Source organism: Emydura macquarii, unplaced genomic scaffold, assembly GCF_026122565.2.
Source record: "Emydura macquarii macquarii isolate MOO-44397 ecotype Brisbane River unplaced genomic scaffold, CSIRO-AGI_Emac_v2 contig_3220, whole genome shotgun sequence".
NCBI lineage: Eukaryota > Metazoa > Chordata > Testudines > Chelidae > Emydura > Emydura macquarii.
The window spans coordinates 81,321-102,304 of record NW_027133357.1 but is presented as its reverse complement, the minus strand read 5'-3'; the positions used below and the strand labels follow the sequence as shown (position 1 = coordinate 102,304).

The following is a 20,984-nucleotide window of genomic DNA, read 5'->3' as shown; positions in this document are numbered from 1 at the left end:
CTAGATGGATCATTGGTCTGACCCAGTTTGGCCGTTCTTATGTTCTAATATCCTAGCCAGAGTACTGCCCACTAAGCGGTCTCAGGATTCAGGCAGATGGGGGTACACTAGGTGGGTGCTGAACTTCCTCAAAATTGCATACACCACTTACGCTTCCCAAAGGAGCTCGGACACTAAGCAAAGACAGGTTGTGCACAGCACACAAAGAAAGCATTCAAACTCATGGTCCTTGGGTTCGAAGAGCTTTCAAGGCTTGTTAACCTCAGCTACCATACGAACGCTTCACTCAAAGTATGTCACAAAGGATTCCTTGAGGAAACAGCATGAAGATGTGAATTTTCTATAAGAAGAGGTGCTGAAGTTTTTATAGCACAATCATTTTAAAAATATTTCTAAACAAGTACTTGATACCATTCAGTAGTTGAGCTCAGGGGCCGTCCAGTGAAATAAATTTAACGATCAAAGCCTTATTTTTTTCCTAGCTCTGCGCTCAAAAAAAGTTAAAAATAAAAACTTTTATAAGCACATGGTTGAGGAGAGGGGCTGTGTCAGACAAATTTGCATAATTAATTGTACCCCAGCCTCTATTATCATATACTGCTCAAGACCCCCTCTTCCTGGCTGTTCTGGGGCTTAGCTCTGCCCAGCCAACACGCCTTTCCAGTGGTTGCACTCCATCATTCATCATCCTGACCTTGGCATTTTCAGGTGGCAACCCTAAGCACGGATGGGTCACACCTGGCTCTGATGAGGCACAGCCTAATCTGAAGATGCATGTGGATTTTAGCACACTTAGAAAAATCAGTTATAAGAACATAAGAATGGCCGTCCGGGACCAGAATAATGGTCCATCTAGCCCAGTAGCCTCTCTTCCGACAGTGGCCAATGCCAGAGGCTTCAGAGGGATTGGAACTACTTGGGAAATCTAATTTTAATCCTAAATAACATTGACATGTTGCTCCCCCAAAAGCACAGAGATTGCTAAACACTGGCTGAGTTGAAACCTGAGCAGGTGCAAGTGAGTGTAATAGCTTGAGCCCCAGGTGAACACAAAAAAGGTTATAAGGAACACAAAATGTTTGTTGGGTGAGACTGCCACACATTTGGGTTTGAGATGCTCAGGTTTATTAATTCCAACCTTTATTTGAACCAAAAGTATACCTTGTGTTTACAATTACTATTATGATAAGAAATTAAAGACATACAGAAAAAGGAAATGTCCAGTGACCTTTTCCTGAGGTATAGACAGGTCATGATGGATTTTTTTTCTACAAAGCTTTGACTAACCCTTACAATTAACCACATTTTATACACAGCCAAATTACATATTCATTAGTTCCTTTGCAATTACCATTAAGTATAATGAATATTACATATCCTATGCAATTCATACAGTATGTATGCACAAACTTCATTTGGCATGACTTACTGTCCTTACTTTTTTCATGTTATTAGGTCTCTTTTCTAATTGATTTATTACTACTGATTACACACTGATTATGCATATTTAACCAGGTCTCTTTAACCCTTTTGTCTGCATAGGCTCATAGGGACTTTCCTGTTTTTTTTCTACTTGCCTTTTGGAAGCATGTTTTGTGTCTCTTGTCCTTCCGTTTAAGAACAGTGGTCAAAACTTCCCCTTTGTCCTATACAGCAATTATAAGCAAGTTTGCTCAATAACAAGGTTCCTAAGGCAATGTTACCCTCCTGTCACGAAAAGTAGGCTGAAGCCATGGACATATACTCTTACTGTCCAAATTATGATCAGACACGACCGTTATAACAATTCTCAATAAGTTGATGTCACATGATGTTTTGGTTAGGCCTTTATCTTGGGACTCTCAAGTGCTCAAATGATCCTAAATTTTGACTACTAATCCTACACATTGCCCCTATGAGCTGCAGTCAATTTTAGGGTGGCGCAGTAAGCATATGGGCTTTTGAGCACTTAGAAAAATCAGCTGTTAAACAGTAAACTAATCTCAATCATAACTAGAGTGGTTCTGTTGCTTCACTATAATGCTTTTGCATATAACACAATTAGTCTGTGGAATCATTATGACAAAATGTCATTGACAACAAGAGCTTTGCAGGATTTGAAAAGGTATGAGCCATGTATATGGATAACTAGAATATCTAGAATTAGAACAATATTCCAGATGAAGTCAATAGTAGGGTTGGCAGCACTGTGATTAGTTGAAGTTGCTCAACTCTGCCCCATTATAAGACTGTTTTCAGTTGTTTATAACTTTGCCAAACTTTAACAGATTGGGCTGAAATTTTCCATGCCAGGTGTATGCTTCAGGATAAGAATTTATGAAAGTTCCAGCTAAAATGGTTCAGCTGCTTCTGAGAATGAGGTTAGGGGAAAATACATTGTTTGTTCATGTTAAAAAAATATTACAACCATTTTAGCAGGAAGGTCTAGTGCCTCTTTAATTTGTAGTAGGGACTTGAAATTTGGCAGGGAGTTGCCCTGGAGTCAAGGATGTGCCTTTTCCCTTCCCAAGGAAAATACATTCAAATGTGTCCAAATTCAGAGCCCCTATAAAATCTTAATTTGCACATGCTCTGTAAAATTTGGCAGCTAAATTCTCCAACAATTCTGTTTACACTGAGCATGCTCTATGCCTTCACAGCTCCTAGGTACTGACAGGACAGTGTGCACCATTTCCACTGAGCAACTAAGCATACTCTAGCCCAAGGTTGGTGGGGTGGGCTCAGTAGGACTTCCCTTGCAATTGCTCATCCTAGGGCAGCTGCCGCTATGGCACTGAGCGGGCACTGGCATTTCAGAGTTCTCAATGCTCCTGTTGCTGATGCACTTGCAGTCAGGAGATGTTGGGGTGGTGAGACTGGAAAGAAGCAGTAGGGAAGGGAGGTAGAAGCTTGGGTGGGATGGACCTAGATAACCCCAAGAGCACATGCCCCACAGAACCTGGATTTGAACCAAGAGTCCGGGTCTCTATATTCCACTGCTGTCAGCAAATTATGGGAGAAAATCCCCTGGGAAAAGGTGGCAGGTTCCCACAGAAGAGAACAGCCTACTAGGCCTACCAATTAGCCCCTTATCTATGTGTGGATCAAAAGGTCCAAACCCAACTGACAACCCCAGTGGGGGTGGGGAGGAGAGGTCAACATATGAAGCAATTTCTATTTTTTCAATTGTTTTTGAAACAAGGGAAAAGTTCCATGTAAGGAACAGGAGGGTTTAAGGCAGTGACAGTTGCAAACTGGAGGCGATGCCCATTGCTCAGGGTCCAGCAGCGTGTGCAGCGATTACCGCGCACATCACCATGCACAAGCACGCCGCGGCCTCCAGATTGCACCCATCCCACCCCAACAGGGCTCCCGGCGCCAGGCTCTCCCGCCTAGGCTCACGCACGCAGTTCCCCTCCGGGCCGCGGGGGCGCTGTGGGCGTCTCCCTCTTCCTCCGAAGGCGCCCGCGCCGCTCTAGTGCCGGCGCCGGGCCGCGCGCGTTCGTTCAGTCGTGGCTGGTGGCGTCACGTGTGTGCGTTTGGCGCGCGCGGCGGCCGGCGGCCCGTCCCGTAGCCAGGCTGAGGCGGAGGGAGCGGCGGCGGGGATGGCGGGCGCGGGGCCGGTGGCGCAGGGCCTGAAGGAGGCGCTGGTGGAGACGCTGACCGGGATCCTGTGCCCGGTGCAGGGCGTGCGCGCGGCCGCCGAGGAGCAGGTGAAGGTGCTGGAGGTGACCGAGGGTGAGTGCGGCGCCGGGCCCCTCCCCTGCAGCAGAGACCGACCCGAGCCCCTCCCCCGCCCCGGGCTCTGCCCCCGCCTTGCCCGGCCACACCGCGGGCTGCTCCCGCCCTAGCGGAGGCTCCGCACACGGTGAGGGGCAGCCAGGCCGGGCCGAGCCCCATCTGCAGGGACCCTCGGCTGCCTCCGCCAATATTCACCGCCCTGCTCCCCAGCCAGGGCCCTACGTCCAATCGCTCTGCGGGGCCGGCCCCGCCAGCCACGCCTCGCTCGTCCGGACGGACGGACGGAGCACCTCCTCCCTCCCACTCCCTCCTCTTAGCCCAGGCGGTGGGGGGGTCGCCCAAGCGGTTCCTAGTCGGGGATGAGCCCATCCACCACCAGGACTTTGTGATGGAGGAGGGTGGGGGCCCCACCGTCTAGCTCTGTACTGGGACTCTGGGCAGAGCCCGGCCTCCCTGCTCCCCTCGTTATGGAGCGCTTCTCCCTCGGCCCTGTCTGGAGACTCTGGCTTTTGTATGAAGCGCTAGCTAGTCTGTGTCAGATGCACAGGCAGCTCCACTGCATCCTCATCTGCCTAACGGAAAAGGATTTCCTATCTTTTCTTTTCTGTGCAGAGTCCTGAGCTTCTTGGAGGAGTTTGTTTCAAGATACGTCTTTTCCCAAACCTCATTTCTAAGTGCATCTCTTTTTTTTTTTATGTGCCTCTGTAAAGTGGCTTGGGACACAAAAGAAACAAAAGGATAAATTGGCTGGAAGTACTAGTTTAAGAGGGAATATTAAAAGCATTAAATATGTAGAGCTTGGTTAAGGAGACTTGTGTTAAGGCTTTAAATACTTAAGTGGTGTAAATAATGAGCGCTCTTGGTTTTGCATTGTCTGAGGGAAGGTAAATAGGGAGTAATGAAATTAAGAAAGGAGAGTGTAGATTTTAAGATTTTCTTGTATTTTTCTTACTAGACTGAATTTTCTGAAAAGGAAGGCCTCGTCATTTGGGACATTATTATCATATTTAAAAGTAAAACAATATAAAGTGTTTGTGTATGTTGTGTCAAGGCCTCAGACTTCGGTGCAGGAGTTAGTAGATCTGTCAGAATTAAATACTTATACAGGTGCAATCAGTGTCAAGTATAAACACAACTTTGTCAATAGAATAATACTTCGGAAATATGGCAGCTTATCCATAGTTGACTTTGGAACCAACTTTAATTTAATAAAGCCCTATTTTCAAGGCCCCATAGCTGTGGCTTGGAGAGAGAGTTTGGCTGGAAAATCGCCAATTAACTTTGAAGGCAGAAAGGAGAAAATTTGACTGTATTGTTTTTTCTTGATCAGTATCGTAAACGTCTTGTAGCTAATCCTTGATGTTCTCCATATAGTTTAATCTCATTGAAACCTCCTGCACTGGCAGTATTTCAGGTGGAAAGGATGGGGGAAGTTCGTAGTTAAGCAGATTTATTAACTGTTCTTGTTGTGGATACCTTTGGCTTCAGTCCTACGTCTGTTGATTTCACTGGCAGTCATTGATTTTAGTGGGTACAGGGTCATGCAGTATGTGTTTCTGTGAGCATGTTGTTTTTTATTGACTGAAGGATTATAAAGGTCCTTCTCTACCTGTCAGTTAACTTCCTTTAGCTCCAGTGGTAGAGGCCAGTGTGCATAGTGGTGTGGGAACTCTTCTGGCTCTGCAGGTGTTTGATTATGGATAACTTACGTATTTTTTATGGAATCCATCTTTGGACCTCTTATCTAAGTGCTCCCCTTACCATCTCACATTCAAAACTGCCTTACTGGTGGCTGTTGCCTCTTTCAGGAGAGTTAGTGAGATTGAAGCACGAATGGTGGACATCACCTCGCCTCTCCCCAAATGTTGTCTTCCACAAGGATAAGGTGGCACTGAATTCCTCACCAAGATGGTGTCCTATTTTAAGTTAAACAAAACTACCAACCTCTCTGTTTTCCCCAAACCATACTCAAACCCAAGTGGATTATAGTTTATCAACTAGCAGCGTATATGCTCCTTCCCTCAAGCATTGGGACCCACTCAATTAGAGTCCAGGCAACCACCTCAGCATACCTAGGAACTATTCCTGTATCAGGTCAGCAACTTGGAGCTTAGCCTATACCTTTACCAAGTATTCTGCCTTCGATTTGGTGTCTAGATCAGATGCTGAATCTGAGAAACCTGTTCTTCAATCCTTAGTTAGCTAGGTAATATTCCTCAGACCTTTGTATTAATCTGGGAACTGCTAATTAATCATAAGAGGGAACCACTCAAAGAAGGAAGACTGGTTACCTACTTTACAGTAACTGTAGTTCTTCAAGATACTTTGTGTGGATCCCAGTGCACTCCCTCCATTGCCACTTCTTTGACGTTTGTGTATTGGGATTCTGAACTAGGCCTGTTCTGCACTTAAAAATTAGATTGACCTAGCTTCATTGCACAAGGCTGTGAAAAATTTCATGCCATGCACAATGTAGTTAGGTTGACCTAGCCCCTGGTGTAGATGTGGCTAGGGCAATGGAAGAATTATTCTGTTGACCTAGTTACTACCTCTTGAGGTGAATTAATGTCATTGATGGAAAAACCCCTTCTGTTGATACAGGAAGTGTCTACTTTACAGTTGCAGTGCCATAGCAGTGCTCCTGTAGTGTAGACATACCCTGAATGATAGAACTGAGAGGTGTTTGGGGTTGCTGTGCCCTACATGCCATTGGGATTGGGGGACTTACAAGAATATGCCAGAGGGCTCCAAACAGATACTGCTGGTCAAAAGATTCCAAATTCACAGGTGGTGTGCTTGCACGATGTAAGTGGATCCACATAGATAAAACACCTCAAAGAACCATAGTTCCGGTAAAGTAAGTACTCACTCATCTAAAAAAGAGTTTAAAAAAAATTGTTCGTTTTTTGAAATTCTATGTGTTCAGAGTTTAATTTTCAGACACTTGTCATTAGGAACATCAACAGTTAGTTGTCTGAAAATTGGTATGTTTCTTTTATGGCTTAAAACAAACAACATTACATTGCTCCAAAAAGAGCTGGATTGAGATAAATGAAACTATTACAGCTTATTCAATATAACTTCATTTATTTTTGTGATGGGCACCCTGAATATCTTTTGGTAGTGACTTTTGCTCTCCTGTGCTATGCTTTATTCCAAAAACAGCCTGTAGAGAGCCAGTGATATGATCTGCTTCCTGTGTGCATGCTTATAGACAACTATAGAAGGCAGAGGTGAATTAGCAAGTTTGAGATGGTTTCTGCGGGAGCAGTGCTTAGAGCAGAATCTCTCTGGAAGTGCTCCCTGGATCTGGTGTGCATACACCACACCCCCTGCAGGAAGTATCATACACCTTGAATCTAAGAGGGTAAAACAATGCACTTGTCATGTTCCTTTAAATTATTCTAATGTAAAAAAACTCTAATGCCAACTTCATGTATAACAATTCAGGAAATAACCTTATGCTGTCAAGATTTGCATTATGGATTTGCATTTTTATGATTTAGAGGACTGATGTCTGCATTCATTTTTATGTTATGTATGTACGGTGGTTTCTGATGGCATTGGAGTCTTTGAGCTATTATTAGCTGTTGTGATGTATAGGTGTTAGGTGTGCAAAATACGATTGCCTTTATTGGAGATTTCCTTCCTTTTGCCTTGATGGATTTTGTACTTCAGCAGTCTTAATTGTGATCAATTTTGGATTTTTTTGGAATGGGAGGATATATTAGAGGATACTTTCAGCTCTGCTTTATTTGTGACACTTGTATCTTGCTTTTAAATTTGAACCTTATCTTTAAATCAAATCTCTTGTTGCAGGAGCTGAGCTGCACAGTCATCTATAAATATAGTGTATAACTGATACATGTGTACTCTTACCTTCAAATTCAGCGGCAGTTGACAGGAGTTACACGAGCTATGCAGAGTAGCTTGCGTAACTCCTGTCAAATTCGTAACTCTTCTTCTACACGGCATCTTCACTGCGTGGTGCCACTTGAGGGGGTGATTTTATTGTGTCAACTTCCGAATCGATTGAGCGGGTGGGTCTTCATCGACTGCTCAGTCGAACCAGATAGATTGATCATTTGCTGCTGTCAGTGAAGATGTACCCAAAACCTTTCAAGAATTGATCTTTGGATTTTATACATCCCAGAGTTAGGGTATTATGTTCAAGAGTCTTGTAAATGTTCTTCCAGTGTCATTTTTTCCTAAGGTTGTACTTAAGGAAATGTTCATCTGAATTTTACTCTGTTTGGTGCTTTAGAATTCTGCTATTTATCTGATAAGATTTGCAAGATACAACTTTGGGCCTTTCTATACCCAGCAAAGAATCTGTTGCAGGTACAGTGATTGCATGGCATTGTTCTGCTGCATAAACTTGTGCTTAAGTGTGTTCATTCATAGCCCCACAGTTTTCTGACAAAACTGCTTTGGTACATCCTCATACTGAATAGGCTTTATATTACGATGAATATATCCTTGCATTCATGAAACATTTATCCCGTAGTGTCCAGTACTATTACTGGGAACAAGGGTTTTTGACAGCTTGCAAATTTAAGGAAATTAATTTTGAAATACAGTAGGATGAGCAGCGTTTGAGAGAGAGACAAACATAAAAGAGGCTTAACACTGGGAGAAGCCATTAATATAGTTGGCACCAGTTTACCCAGTTATGAACTTATGGACTTGTTCTCTGCTGTTGAAATAGCTGACTGCAACTGGTTCTTTTAAAGCCATGGTTTCTTGTAATACTTTTTTGTTTAAGATAGAAAAGTCTTTGGTGCTCCTGTTGGAGTAGTGTACCCACCTAGTGGGCAGAAAATATATTCTATGGCTCTTAGAGAAGAATATGATGCTTTTTGTCTGGAATTCTCCTCCACTGAGGACAGCTTGAGCACAGACAGACTTTTCAAAACATTTCCAGTGTTGCCAAATCTTATTTTGTGCCAAGGACATACACATGATCCTCTGCTCAATCTGGGATTGTGTTGCTTAACGAGAGAAGCTGTGCGATATAGCCAAGAGTTGAATTTCTGAGCTCATCCAGGTAAATACCTTTCATAGAGAGGTTATCTTCCCCTTTTCTGGTGAGTTTGCAGATGAGCCGTACACAGTAGTTGCTCCAGTTGATCCTCTGTATGCCCTGAAGGGAACTAACTTTAATAAAATTTCAGCCTGCAAGGGATGGCAGTTTAAATATTCTGGTGAGTGTATTGGTAATGTTTCTTCTCTTACTCCAGTGACTCTTCAGGTTTTCAGTTTAACTCTCTGAGTTTTCACGTAGCTTCATTTAAATTTCACTTAAATTGTTGCTTTAACTCTTTCAGGGCAAGCAGAAAGCCTTTATGTAACCAGAAAGAATATTCTATATACGTTACTTCTAACCCATTTCACAAGCCTAAAGAATGTCAATGACATTTAACTTTTTATCTGTTGGAATTGTTGCAAATCAACAAAGCCATCTACCTAGTGTCACTTAATGGGCCGTGCTTTTTATGTAACTAAGAACCTAAGCTTCTTGCATCGCTCATTTGCCCACCATTTGTGGGGTGGAGAAGGAAAAGTAAATTCTCTTCAAATATATTACCCGTGAGAGATTTTAGTTTTGATCCACTTTACTATTTACTCAAAGCCAGATCTCTAATATAAGTAACTTAAGTTCAAATGGTGATATTCTAGGGGAGCACCAGCTCCATTTTAGTTAAGATTGGGAAGCCCTTTCTGTTAAAAGGGTGACTCTATTAAGTGCTCTAAAATCCGCATGCTTACTTGGGGTTGCCTTGGAGTTTGGTGTGCTCATAGGGATGAGGGATAGAAGTAATGAGCCAAATTTGGGATCATTTGAGCAGGGGTTGTCCAAAATTCAGCCATCTGAAAACACAGCATTTCTTAAGGTTGATCCTGTTCTGCCAGCATGTGTTGGTGCACACCTCAGGGTGAAACAATGGCTGTAATCAGCCCCAAAGTGTCTCAACCGCTTGACATCCCAGCATGGCACCCACTGTGCCTTTGGGGAAGCAGCAGTGTAAACATTACTGAGTGGAGATTTAAGCTCTACAGATATGCTCAATCCTAACGCCAAACAAATTACACTGTGCACGTGCAGATAGAGAACATACGGGGGTTGCTAGCCAGCCCATTTTCACAGGCTCAAGGAGACGTGCTATGTGTTGAACCTGAACTAAACCCAGGCACGGTAAGTTGGAACCCACCATTGGTAAAAACCTGAAAATGAAATGCAGTCATGTTGCTACCACCTGCCTCTGTCAAATGTTTATTTACTGAAGGCAAGTGTAATCCGAATAAAATAGAAAATTCAGAAGACACTCAACTTATTTTTGAAAAGAACAAAAATTACACATGCAAATGTTTACTGTGATAGGAGGGGAATAAATGGGGAAGGGTGGTAGAGGAGGAGAGGTGTTGGAGGTGGGTTGCAGGGAAACTGGGGGCACTTGTCAGCCTCACTCTCTTCCCTAAGTGTGCGCCAAGATCTGAGGAGGGCCCTGTCTAAACCCCTCTCCCTGCCTGTCTCATGTGAACTAGAATCTGGGTGTCCCTGACCCTCTGGGATTATCAGTCACTTTCCCTGCACCCACATGGATGCCAGGATCTGGGAGGGACCCTTCCAAGTCATGTCACTGCTCTGTGCCTCAGTTTCCCCATATGTGAAAGGGAGATGATATTTCCCTGATTGGTAAAATGCTTTGAGACCTGCTGATGAAAAGTGCTATGTAAGAGCTAAGTATTACCATCCATTATCTAACTGTTGTAGCATCTCAACTGCAAACCTACACAATAATTACAATTGCCTAAATGACCACTAACTCCTTCCTACGTGATTTCTTTTTCTGTTAAAAAAATTAGGAAATTCATTGTCACACTTTTTCACAGTGTTAAAGTTGCCTGTGGTATGTGCTCTTTCAGAAGGGTGAGTTCAAAACTCAAAAACTTTTGAACACCAGGAAATACAGTTAAGGTACATGCCCATGCAACCTTAACTCTTCCCTCTTAGAGTGATGGCCCCATATGCATCATAATACACATGCTTGTACTCTACTTTTGCACTGTACTGAACAAGAGCTACTTACCCCTGGTCTACATTCAGAAACAGCCTACTCCACAGAAAGATCATCTCATCTACTAAATTTTACAACCTCATCACTCTTATGCACACTATGCCATCTAAGACTATGCTTTCATTTACCCTTCATTAAACCCACAGACAACTCATCTCCCACTTAACTGCCGACAGTTCCCATTGCAAGAAGATCCCTATGCCTAGCTGCTAATGCAGCCTATGCAATGCAGTGCTGAAATGAGGCATACTGGGTCCCTCAAGGTACACATGTACTTGATTCCCTTGACTGTACACATTGACGTCAGGGAGTGGGGCTTACATCCCTCCCTGAGGGGCATGCTCCTCTTCTCGCCCCCTTTCCTCAAAGAATGCCTGATACCACAATCACAGTTTGAAAAGCTCTCCAGCTATTCCTCCACCATTCAGTATAGGTACAGCTAATAGCAATGCAGATGGAGTACTTGCAGATAATTCCCAATGGCTATTGCCACCTTCAGGGGGCCAGAGAGAAGCTTGTGTGGACGTCTATCTTAACTCTGTGTTTCTTGCCTTTCAGAAGTTTGAGTTTTAGTGAACTCAAAGAGCACAAGATAGTTAACACAGAGTTAAGATTGCCTGGTGTTAAGTTTTTTGTCAGTGAATTGCGTGCACTAACCTTGTTTTACAGTAGCAAGGGGTTTAGGTATAGCCTTAATGTTAAGAACATGATAATGTGCCTTGCCTACCATTTTTAACAAACCAGGAGTTGGTTTCATCTCTGTCTCAGTGCTGAAGGTTCAGGAAACGTCTCTTGCCACCTCATGTTTTCAAGTAGATAATTTTTCACATGATGTAGAGAAGCTAAATTTAATTTATTTTGGCTACTGAACTAGTGGGAGAGAATTCCTCACCCTAAAACTCAGCAATTGGCTTCTGTTTTATTTCCCCCATCATGGAAGTGAATACCATCCAAATCCCTTCTCTTGCCACCTCAGTTCAAGCAACTAACATGGATTTGTTGTAACAGCTTAGGGGAGGAAGTGGACTCTCATCCTGTTCTTTGCTTGGCTTACCTGGCCAAAGGCTAGGAGAAGAGCTGATGCCCCCACTCAGCGGGCTGGATTCCATTCCGTCTTTGGGTTACTGCAGTCATGTATGAAGGAAGTGGAATCTCAGGCTCCACACATTTGCCTTCTTTTCTTTTACTCTTCTTCTTGGAGCTGTGCTACTGGTGAGGCCCACAATTTTGGTATGGGTTGAAGCTGTTTCCCACCTAAGATATCCATGTTACTAGCAAATGGCTAGGGTATAGAGCAGGGACGAAGGTGAGACCACTGCCTTGCATGTGTCCATCAGGTACTGCAGCAGCAAAATTGTGCAGTAGAACCTCAGAGTTAATAACACCTGGGGAATGAAGGTTGTTTGTAACTCTGAACAAAATGTTATGTTGTTCTTTCAGAAGTTTACAGCTGATTGTTTACTTAATACAGCTTTGAAACTTTACTTTGCAGAAGAAAAATGCTGCTTTTAACCATCTTAATTTAAATTAAACAAGCACTGAAACAGTTTCCCTACTTTGTCAAATCTTTCTTAAACTTTCCTTTTATTTTTTAGTAGTTTAGCACAGTACTGTACTCTTTGCTTTTTTGTTTTGTTTTGGTCTCTGTTGCTCCCTGATTGTATACTTTTGGTTCCAAATGAGGTGTGTGGTTGACTGATCATTTTGTAACTCTGTTGTTCGTAACTGAGGTTTTATTGTAATAGCAACTTGAAAGCTGAATAGTCCTTGCTAATCAGTTTAAAGCACTGCAAACTTCATGCAAGAATTCACTTGAGCATAGTGACTAGGGAAAAGGAGGCAATAGCACAGAAATATGTATCCTCTGAGGAACTTGTTCTGCACTGCATTCCCAGTGAACGTAGAAAGCAGACTGATAAAACACTATCCATCAAGTTTGCATGGAAGGCACTTGGATACTACAGTGATGGGCAGCAGTATAAAACTTTAAGATAGATAGAGCTGCCTATTTACTAATTTTAGAAAACTCATTGCTTTTGCCATGATAGCACTTTGCTGCAAACAGTGGCCATGCATAATTTTATTTATTTTTCCTGTGTGGAATGGTGGCCTCCTTCACTGGAAGCAATGGTAACATCTTTACTTGCATGATAAGCTCCATTCTGGACAATGTTAAGATTGTTTCCTTTATATTCTATCTTATTGTGTCATGTAGGGAGAATTGGATCTCTTTCCTGTTGTTTTCGGTGGAAGATGCTTACATTGCCAAAGTCTTTCTTTCAGGGTCTCTCAAATTATTTGTCTTGTTGGTGTTAGGGCTCCCCCGCCCTGTCCCCTCTCAGTTTTCAGACACAGTTTGCTGGAAAGCAACAGTTCAACCTGCAGGCACTCTGCAAAGGGTTTATTGGGGGTTACACTGACAAGCTTAAAACCATAACTGTATTTTTAAGCCTTTTATACCAGTTGATATACCAGTTGGTTTCTTTATACGTTGATAATTTCCTTCCCCCCAATCCTAGTTCTATATGCCTATAGAACTCCCTCTTTTCCTGACCATAGTTCCGTATGCTGATGAAACCCGCTCTCCCCATTGTTCTTCTTGATAGCCTTAATTATACTTGTAGCTCTCCCCTCCACCCCCACCCCCTCTTTCAATATATAGTTATGTTCTGTTTGGGGGGGGGGGGTCTGAGGGCTTTAGTTCAGCCCCTTTTGTACCCCATGAGAGGGGCAGGGAGCGGTGTCACATCTTGGCCATGGTCAGTTTATGGCTGTTTTTTTTTTTTTTTTTTTTTTTTAAATACTTTTTTTTAACTTTTTTTGCTTTTTAGCCGTTTGCTTGTCGTTGCTCTGGCATTTGTTTTGAAGAGGAATCAGAGCTTTCCCTTATTTGTGCATTTATATATTACACTTTTACTATGCCTTGAAACATTTTAACTGCATTCTTTATTTTTTTATAGTAATAAAGAAAAACCTATCTAATTACAGACAGGCAAAGGAACAAACTGTCTTTGTTCCTTGCTAACGTGTAGCTGAAAGACTGCCTTTCAGGCAGGCCCAGAGGCCCAGAGTCCCATTTTAGGCAAATACACAGGACTAAATACATAGGGTATAAGTAAATAATAAGTTTATCTAACAGTTGGTGTTGAAGGGTTTCTTGTATTTGGGAACTATATTCTTGGCAGCCATTGTCCATGGATGGCAATAAATTGAGCTTTAAATTTGTGTCAATAACTGGAAATTGCTGGCTTTGCTAAATGTTTTTTTTTTTGAGCATGTCAGTTTTTCCTCTCATTTTTGATGCTATTTATACAGTTGTATTGGCAGTTTTGGGTCTTTGCCTTTGTAATTTACTTCCATCCAAGTTATCTGGGCCCCATGATCTTCCACTTGAGCTTCTATATTTACCCCATGTCAGTAATGGGTTTAACTTCTTACATAGGCTTTGCTGTGCCAGTCTGGATCTAGTCTGGCATTCTGCCTCCGGGGCTGTTCAATATCAGATCTTTTAGAGGAAGTGAAATAGGCCCTTGATACATCGAACAAGTTTTCCACTGCTGGGTACAGGTGAAAATTATGTTCTGGTCCCTGTATGATGTTCGGTTATGCCTGGAAGCATGAGATTTGGTTATATTTCTTAGTCTGCATAGGTGCAAGTAGTTAGTGGTCATGAAACAATCCCATTAATTTGGAGTGAAGAGTAGAAGTTTCTTTCTGGTTCTCATTTGAGATTTTCTGGATCTCTTCCAGTATAGTGTAAACATTGGCCTTCTGCAAAGGAGAGCCCTCAGAGGATCAAGACTCGCTCCTGGGCATGTGATGTTCATTGAGCCTAACTGATGGAGCCTGCGCTCGGATAAAGGCCAGTTGTGCAGTTTTTTTTTCCTATTAGCCATGTTTTTGGTTCCACAAATACTCTTGTAAACAGTTTGCTGTTGAGGTGTCTAAGGGTATGCCTCTAGCCCAAACGGCTCCATAATTCTGCCAAGAACTCCTACAGCCTTTGGATGGGAAGCCTCACTTCTGCTGAGGATCTCTTAAATACTAAACAAACATCCCATCAAAATAGTGCCATGTCAGATTCCCTGAAAGGGGCATAGGTTAGCTATACTTACTTATACAATTCTTCAAATTTTGCTTGTCATTTTTATGCAGTATGTATTTAAAGTAAAAAGGCGGATTGGGAGTGGAATGATGGATAGAGGCCTGTCTGGCAGGAGGTACAAATGCTCATGGTTGAAGCAACAAGAAAGTGAAGGTCACTCAGTAACTATTCTGACAAATTTAAAATGGGACACTTGAGATCTGTCATAGGTACAAACTGATTAAGTTAAAACAAGGATTGATCTTAACATTTCGTGGGAGAATCAGTAACAATTCCATAGCTATAAGTTGTGTTCACTTTTTCTATAAAGTGCAGTTTTGTTCTGTGTTGATGAAAAAGTTTTACATTTTCATAATTAGAGCACACATTGTTAGAGTGCAAATGTAATGTTTTTGAAAAGCTTAAATATTTAGAACGCTTTAGGATTTTGAAATGATTAGACATTACTTTAAAATGTAGGCCTGGTATTCAACTATGAACACTTGACACTCCGCATATTTAATTTCTAAAATCCCACATGTAAACTACTAAAAAATACATACATTTTATTTTATTAACATTCTTTGCCCCTGTTTATTTCTCCATCATGAAAGTTGGCTGATAACACTTGTCAAAAGCAAAATTCATAAACGTGTTGTTCAAAGCTAAATTTTAGATGATCCCCTTTGACAGGGAAACTTTCAAGGTGAGATGATGACTGGTGCAAACATTGGACTTCAGTGCAGAAAGATGTCTGTTCTTCTCTTGTTCCATATTGCTGCTACTTTTCAGACAAATACAAGTTTAAACTGGAGAGAGTTTTTTGTAGTGTTATAATTTTTCTATTGTTCTATTTGTTACTTTTCTTTCTTTCATAATATTAACTGTAAGTTCAGTTCAGGATTTTGTTGCCAGACATGGTTTTGCTTGTTGCATACCACAGAAGAGAAATAATGATTAATGTTCATTAATCTCTCATGCAGTAATGTGTGGGGAGGAGGCCCAGAACACTTAAAACTCAAAAGATTAAGTAACTTGATTTTAAAAATTCCCTAATTTCTTCTCTTTATATGTTCTGAAACAAAAAAATGTTTAGATGGCATTAAGCTTGAGGTTACATATGTTTTACCATTACAATATTCATTACAGCAATCTTACAATCCTTGCCTCAAAACAAGGATTATAAGATGCAGAAATTCAGAGTTAGGGTTAAACTTAAAAGAAATCCAAATATGTAAAGGCCTGAAAGTGTGCATTTAAGACACCCAAATAACCTTAACTCTGTTCTGTAGCGATGCCATAAGAAAAAACTTTTAAAAATCAATTTAATTTATTCTGGGGTACAAATACTAAAATACCTTAAGCATAATCATATAGTTATTGCACAATGTTACTGCAGGGCAGAATTGTAGTTGACTTGTTCAACATAAACTTAAAAAATACATCTAAATTCTGACTTCAGGAGTTGGTAGTACTTGTATTTGGGATAGTTACAACATTCTTGGAGGTTTTTTACTCTTAAACTATTCATTTGTACTCTCAATATTAATGCAGGTTAGCAGTTTTTTGTCAAGGAGTTTCCTTGGTTATTAAAAGTTATTAAAAAATCCTACAAACAAAAGTCCCAAAGGTTGCTGCCATGTGATATATTCAATGAATTGAAGATATGAAAAATACTGATTTATTTTAAAAGCTTTTAGAGCCAGATTTACTGTTTCGCTGTGCGTGCTTTGTATGATGGGAACTGTACATAGCAACTGCAGCAAACTGGTGAATCTGGTTCTTTAAATAAACTATAAATTGTTATCTGGGATATGGGATAACTTTGTTTCATTTTTTTAATTGGAGGAAAAAACCCGTGTAAACTTCCAGGATATGAAGTGCTGTAATTTGTCTTAGTTCTAAAGAAAGTTTTTAAAATGGGATGTGTCTGAAAGTTCAGAGGCAGCCTGGGTAAAAGGACTGGTGACAGTGGGAGGCAGCTGAGATGAGCAGAGTTCGAGGAGGGTGGGGAGAAAAGATTCTTGGGGAGCAGGGGGATTCAATAGAGATGTTTTGGCAGGGGAGGATGGCTAGGATGTGTCTAGCACCTGGAGTGAAAGAGGGGTATGTGTAGCAAATTGGCCCATAACAGACTGCAGGGCTGGGTGTTGATTGAACCTGGTGATATTCTGAAGAAAAAGAGTCCTCAACCATGCTTGTGGCTGTTTCTATCACGTCATGCTGATTCAGACATTCCAGGCTTTAGAGTGACAGTTCCGGAATCTTTTTATGTATATTCACCGGTGCCTGTAGGCTTCTATGCCTTTTTAACTAAATGTTCAAACAATGGTAAAGATCTTTAGGATAACTACCAATCCAGGTTTCTCCCTGTCTTCTCTGAGAAGCTGTCAGTTTCTTGTCACCCTTAAAAATGTCACTTCAGGACTATTTTAACATTCAGAATCTTTCGGTGCTGAGAGCTGTCCTGTGCTCTTGGATAGTCATAGGCTAAGCTGTTGTAATTCAATATGTGGAGCCTCATCTTTTAATTGCTTATTGACTTAGTATTATTCATCAATTACAATTAAATTTTTTAGTGAAAGACAAATATATGTTGTATGCTTAAGTCATTTACTGGACTGCAGCCCAGGTATGTATTTTCTGAGAAGCATTAAAAATAACTAACTCATCACTTGGGTAAAGGGACTAGTTGTATACAAGTCTGTGCTACGTTAGTGTTGGCATTATCATGAAGACATGATTTCTCCAACTCAGCCCAAAAGTAGCGATGTCTGATTTTCCAAGACACAGTTAAGTTGAGGTAGGTTCATTCACAATGTTATGATAGCTTTACTAGGGGTCTTTCAGGATATCCCACAGTCTTCCTAAATAGGACTGCAGGGAAAGAGTTATACAGTGTTTGTTTGACAAGACTTGAGGTGTTACCAAACACGGTGTTCCCTTTCGTGATCATCCTTTGGTCCCTCTTTTTCTCTTGTTAAATAATTTTGGTTCAGGAGAGCTCCATTTTAACAGTCTGGCCTGTTTGGCAAAATGATGTAGGTTAATAAGGCTAAGGTCAGAACGGTGACCCACAGTTCTGATGAAAACTTGAAGTGATACGTTCAGAACACAAGTTTTTTCTTTAGGTTACCTGCTCACCGTTGAATGAGAGAATGAGTTGTCTCTTGAATCCTTGCAGTTGTTTACTGCTGCTTTTGTCCTGAAAAATCCTATAATAGTCACATGCAAAAATATCTTGTCCATATCAGTTTGAAAACAAATTCTTGGTCTGATAAGTCTTGTAGGCCTTTCCACTTCAGAGTACGGTCAAGTGTCTTGCTTTCGCAAGTCATTTTCTAAGTGCCTCTCTGAGTTTGTCTTCAAAGTCATAACTTCTCTAGTCAGCTTCTTCAGGGCCAGGGGTCGTTTTGTTTTTAAAAAAAAAAAAAAAAAAAAAAGGTATGCTTTCAAACTGCCCACAAAATAAGCTCCAGTCACATGAGACACCATTCACAGCAGACTGTCCAGTTGTTAGATGTGATCATTCATGTTCTCTGGGCTCCTTGGGCTTTGCTCCCCCTCATTGGAGTTCAGATATACTCATGGGTTCTGCTTGGCTCTTTGTGCCTGTTTTTTGTCCTTGGTGGAGCTTGTGTTCTGCTTAGCTCTTCTTTTGATTCGGACATTATACCCTGCTGGGCTCTGCTAGGCTCCTTGGGCTTGACTCCTCCTTGATTGTGGAGGTGGGGAAGAGAGGCTTTACTCTCCAAAGCCAACTTGTGGTCTCAAAAGGAGCTATAACATTAGTTTGTGATTTCATACCGCACAACGTTTTGATTTAAAAAACAAACCAAGAACAATGTAAAATTAATGTGGCACATATTAAATGGGTTATAAATTGGCTAATGGACAGATCTCAAAATGTAATGGTAAATGGGGAATTGTCATCGAGCAGGTGTGTATGTATCCAGTGGGGTCCTGCAGGGATTGGTTCGTGACCCTATTGCTATTTAACATTTTTTTAATCGATGACCTGGAAGAAAACATAAAATCCTCACTGATGAAATTTGCAGATGACACACAAATTGGGGAAGTGGCAAATAAAGAAGAAAAGTCACTGAAACAGAGCAATCTGGATTGCTCGGTAAACTGGATGCAGACAAACTATATGCATTTTAATATGGCTAAATGTAAATGTATGCATCTGGGAACAAAAAATATAGGCCATACTTACAGGATTATGGACCCTATCCTGGGAAGCAGTGACTCTGAAAAAGATTTGGGGGTTGTGGTTGATAATCAGCTGAACATGAGCCCCCAGTGTGACACTGTTGTCAAAAGAAGTAATGTGATCCTGGGATGCATAAACGGGGGGATCTTGAGTAGAACTAAATTTGACCTCAGCATTTGGTAATGGTGTGACTGCTGCTGAAATATTGTGTCCAGTTCTGGTACCAACAATTCAAGAAGGAAGTTGATTCATTGGGGAAGGTTCAGAGAAGAGCCACAAGAATGATTAAAGGATTAGAAAGCATGCCTTACAGTGATTGACTCAAGAAGCTATTTAGCTTAACAAAGAGAAGGTTAAGAGCTGACTTTGTTGTTGTTTATTACTTAATGATTAGTATGTATTGATTCTAAGTATCTGCATAGGGAACAAATCTTTAATAATGGGCTCTTCAATCTAGCAGAGAAAATTATAACATGATCCAATGGTTGGAAGTTGAAGCTAGGCAAATTGACTGGAAATAAGGTGTAAATTCTTAATTGAGAGTAATTAACCATTGGAAAAAGTAACAAGGGTCATGGTTGATTCTCCATCACTAATGATTTTAAAGTGGAGATTGGATGTTTTTGAGCATATGTTGAATGTATTGCCCTTTTAATATAAATAAATAGCTTGTTATGCTTTTGTTGTATACGTCTTTATTTAAAATAGTCATAATTGTAAGACTTGTGCTTGAGATTCCTTTGTCAATTGAATTTTCTCAAGGTTGAAAGGATTTGTTTAGGTAGCATATCTGAATTCTCCATATACTTTACCTACTACTAATAAAGTTATCTGATGTAGATAGAGTTTATCTACTATATTTAAGTACAGGTGAAGTTGACGGGTGTCATTATATCATATTGCCTAATGCTTTATATTATAGGACCCTTTTTTCAGTTGCTTATAATTGTGCCAAACTTTAACTGTCAGGGATGAAGTTTTCCATGACAGGAAACATGGATTTTCACCTGGGACTGCTTGTGGACTGCCCATAAGCACAGAACGATCTCTAAAAGAGTTACGATTGTGGCCAAAGCCCCATCTCAATATATCAGCATCTCAGGTTGAATTTTTAAAAAACTTAAGCAAAAAATGGTTCAGGCATTTTCTCAGACTGAGCTACAGTAGAACCTCAGTTATGAACTCCAGAGTTACAAACTGATTGGTCAGCCACGTGCCTCCTTTGGAACCAGAAGTATGCAATCAGGCAGGAGCATAAAGGGCAAATGCAGTACAGTACTGTGTTAAACATAAACTACTAAAACATAAAAGGAAAGTTTAAAAAAGAAAAAAAAGATTTTACAGGGTAAGGAAACTGTTTCAGTGCTTGTTTCATTTAAATTGAGATAGTTAAAAACATCATTTTTCTTCTGCATAGTAAAGTTTTGAAGCTGTATTATGTCAATGTTCGGTTGTACACTTTTGAAAGAATGATCATAATGTTTTGTTCAGAGTTACGAATATTTCAGCGTTATGATCAACTTCCATTCCTGAAGTGTTCGTAACTCAGGTTCTACTGTATGTTGTTTTATCCGTGTTAATTCTTATGGTCATTTCATTGAGAAACTCGAGTGTCTTCATCCTTTGGAACAGGGGAGCTACTGTAATCAGAGATGCCATTTGCTGTCACCATAAAAATTTACCCAAGTTTGGCTAAGTTATTACCCTCTGAAAATAGCAGTTTGCATATGCTCAATAGAGATTTGTTAAAAGCTGATAGTTTAATTCTCCAAAGAGTCCATCTGTATTGAGTATGTCCAGCCCAGAGCTGCGAGGGGTAAGCAGGACTTTCCCTGCAATTGCTCTTGGGGGCTGCTGTGGCATTTGGCTCTGAAACTGAGAGCAG

The 20,984-nt window shown here is 41.0% G+C and overlaps 1 protein-coding gene across 1 annotated transcript in view; it reads left to right on the top strand.

Annotated features, from left to right (window-relative positions):
* Nucleotides 1-3,509: 3,509 nt before the first annotated feature.
* The window catches only part of IPO9 (importin 9), a 96,392-nt gene continuing 78,917 nt past the window's right edge, over nt 3,510-20,984 (top strand). The window contains exon 1 of the mRNA XM_067531488.1: nt 3,510-3,717. Within this exon, the coding sequence (XP_067387589.1) occupies nt 3,585-3,717 (133 nt within the window). The 5' untranslated portion in view covers nt 3,510-3,584. The remainder of the gene's footprint in view (nt 3,718-20,984) is intronic.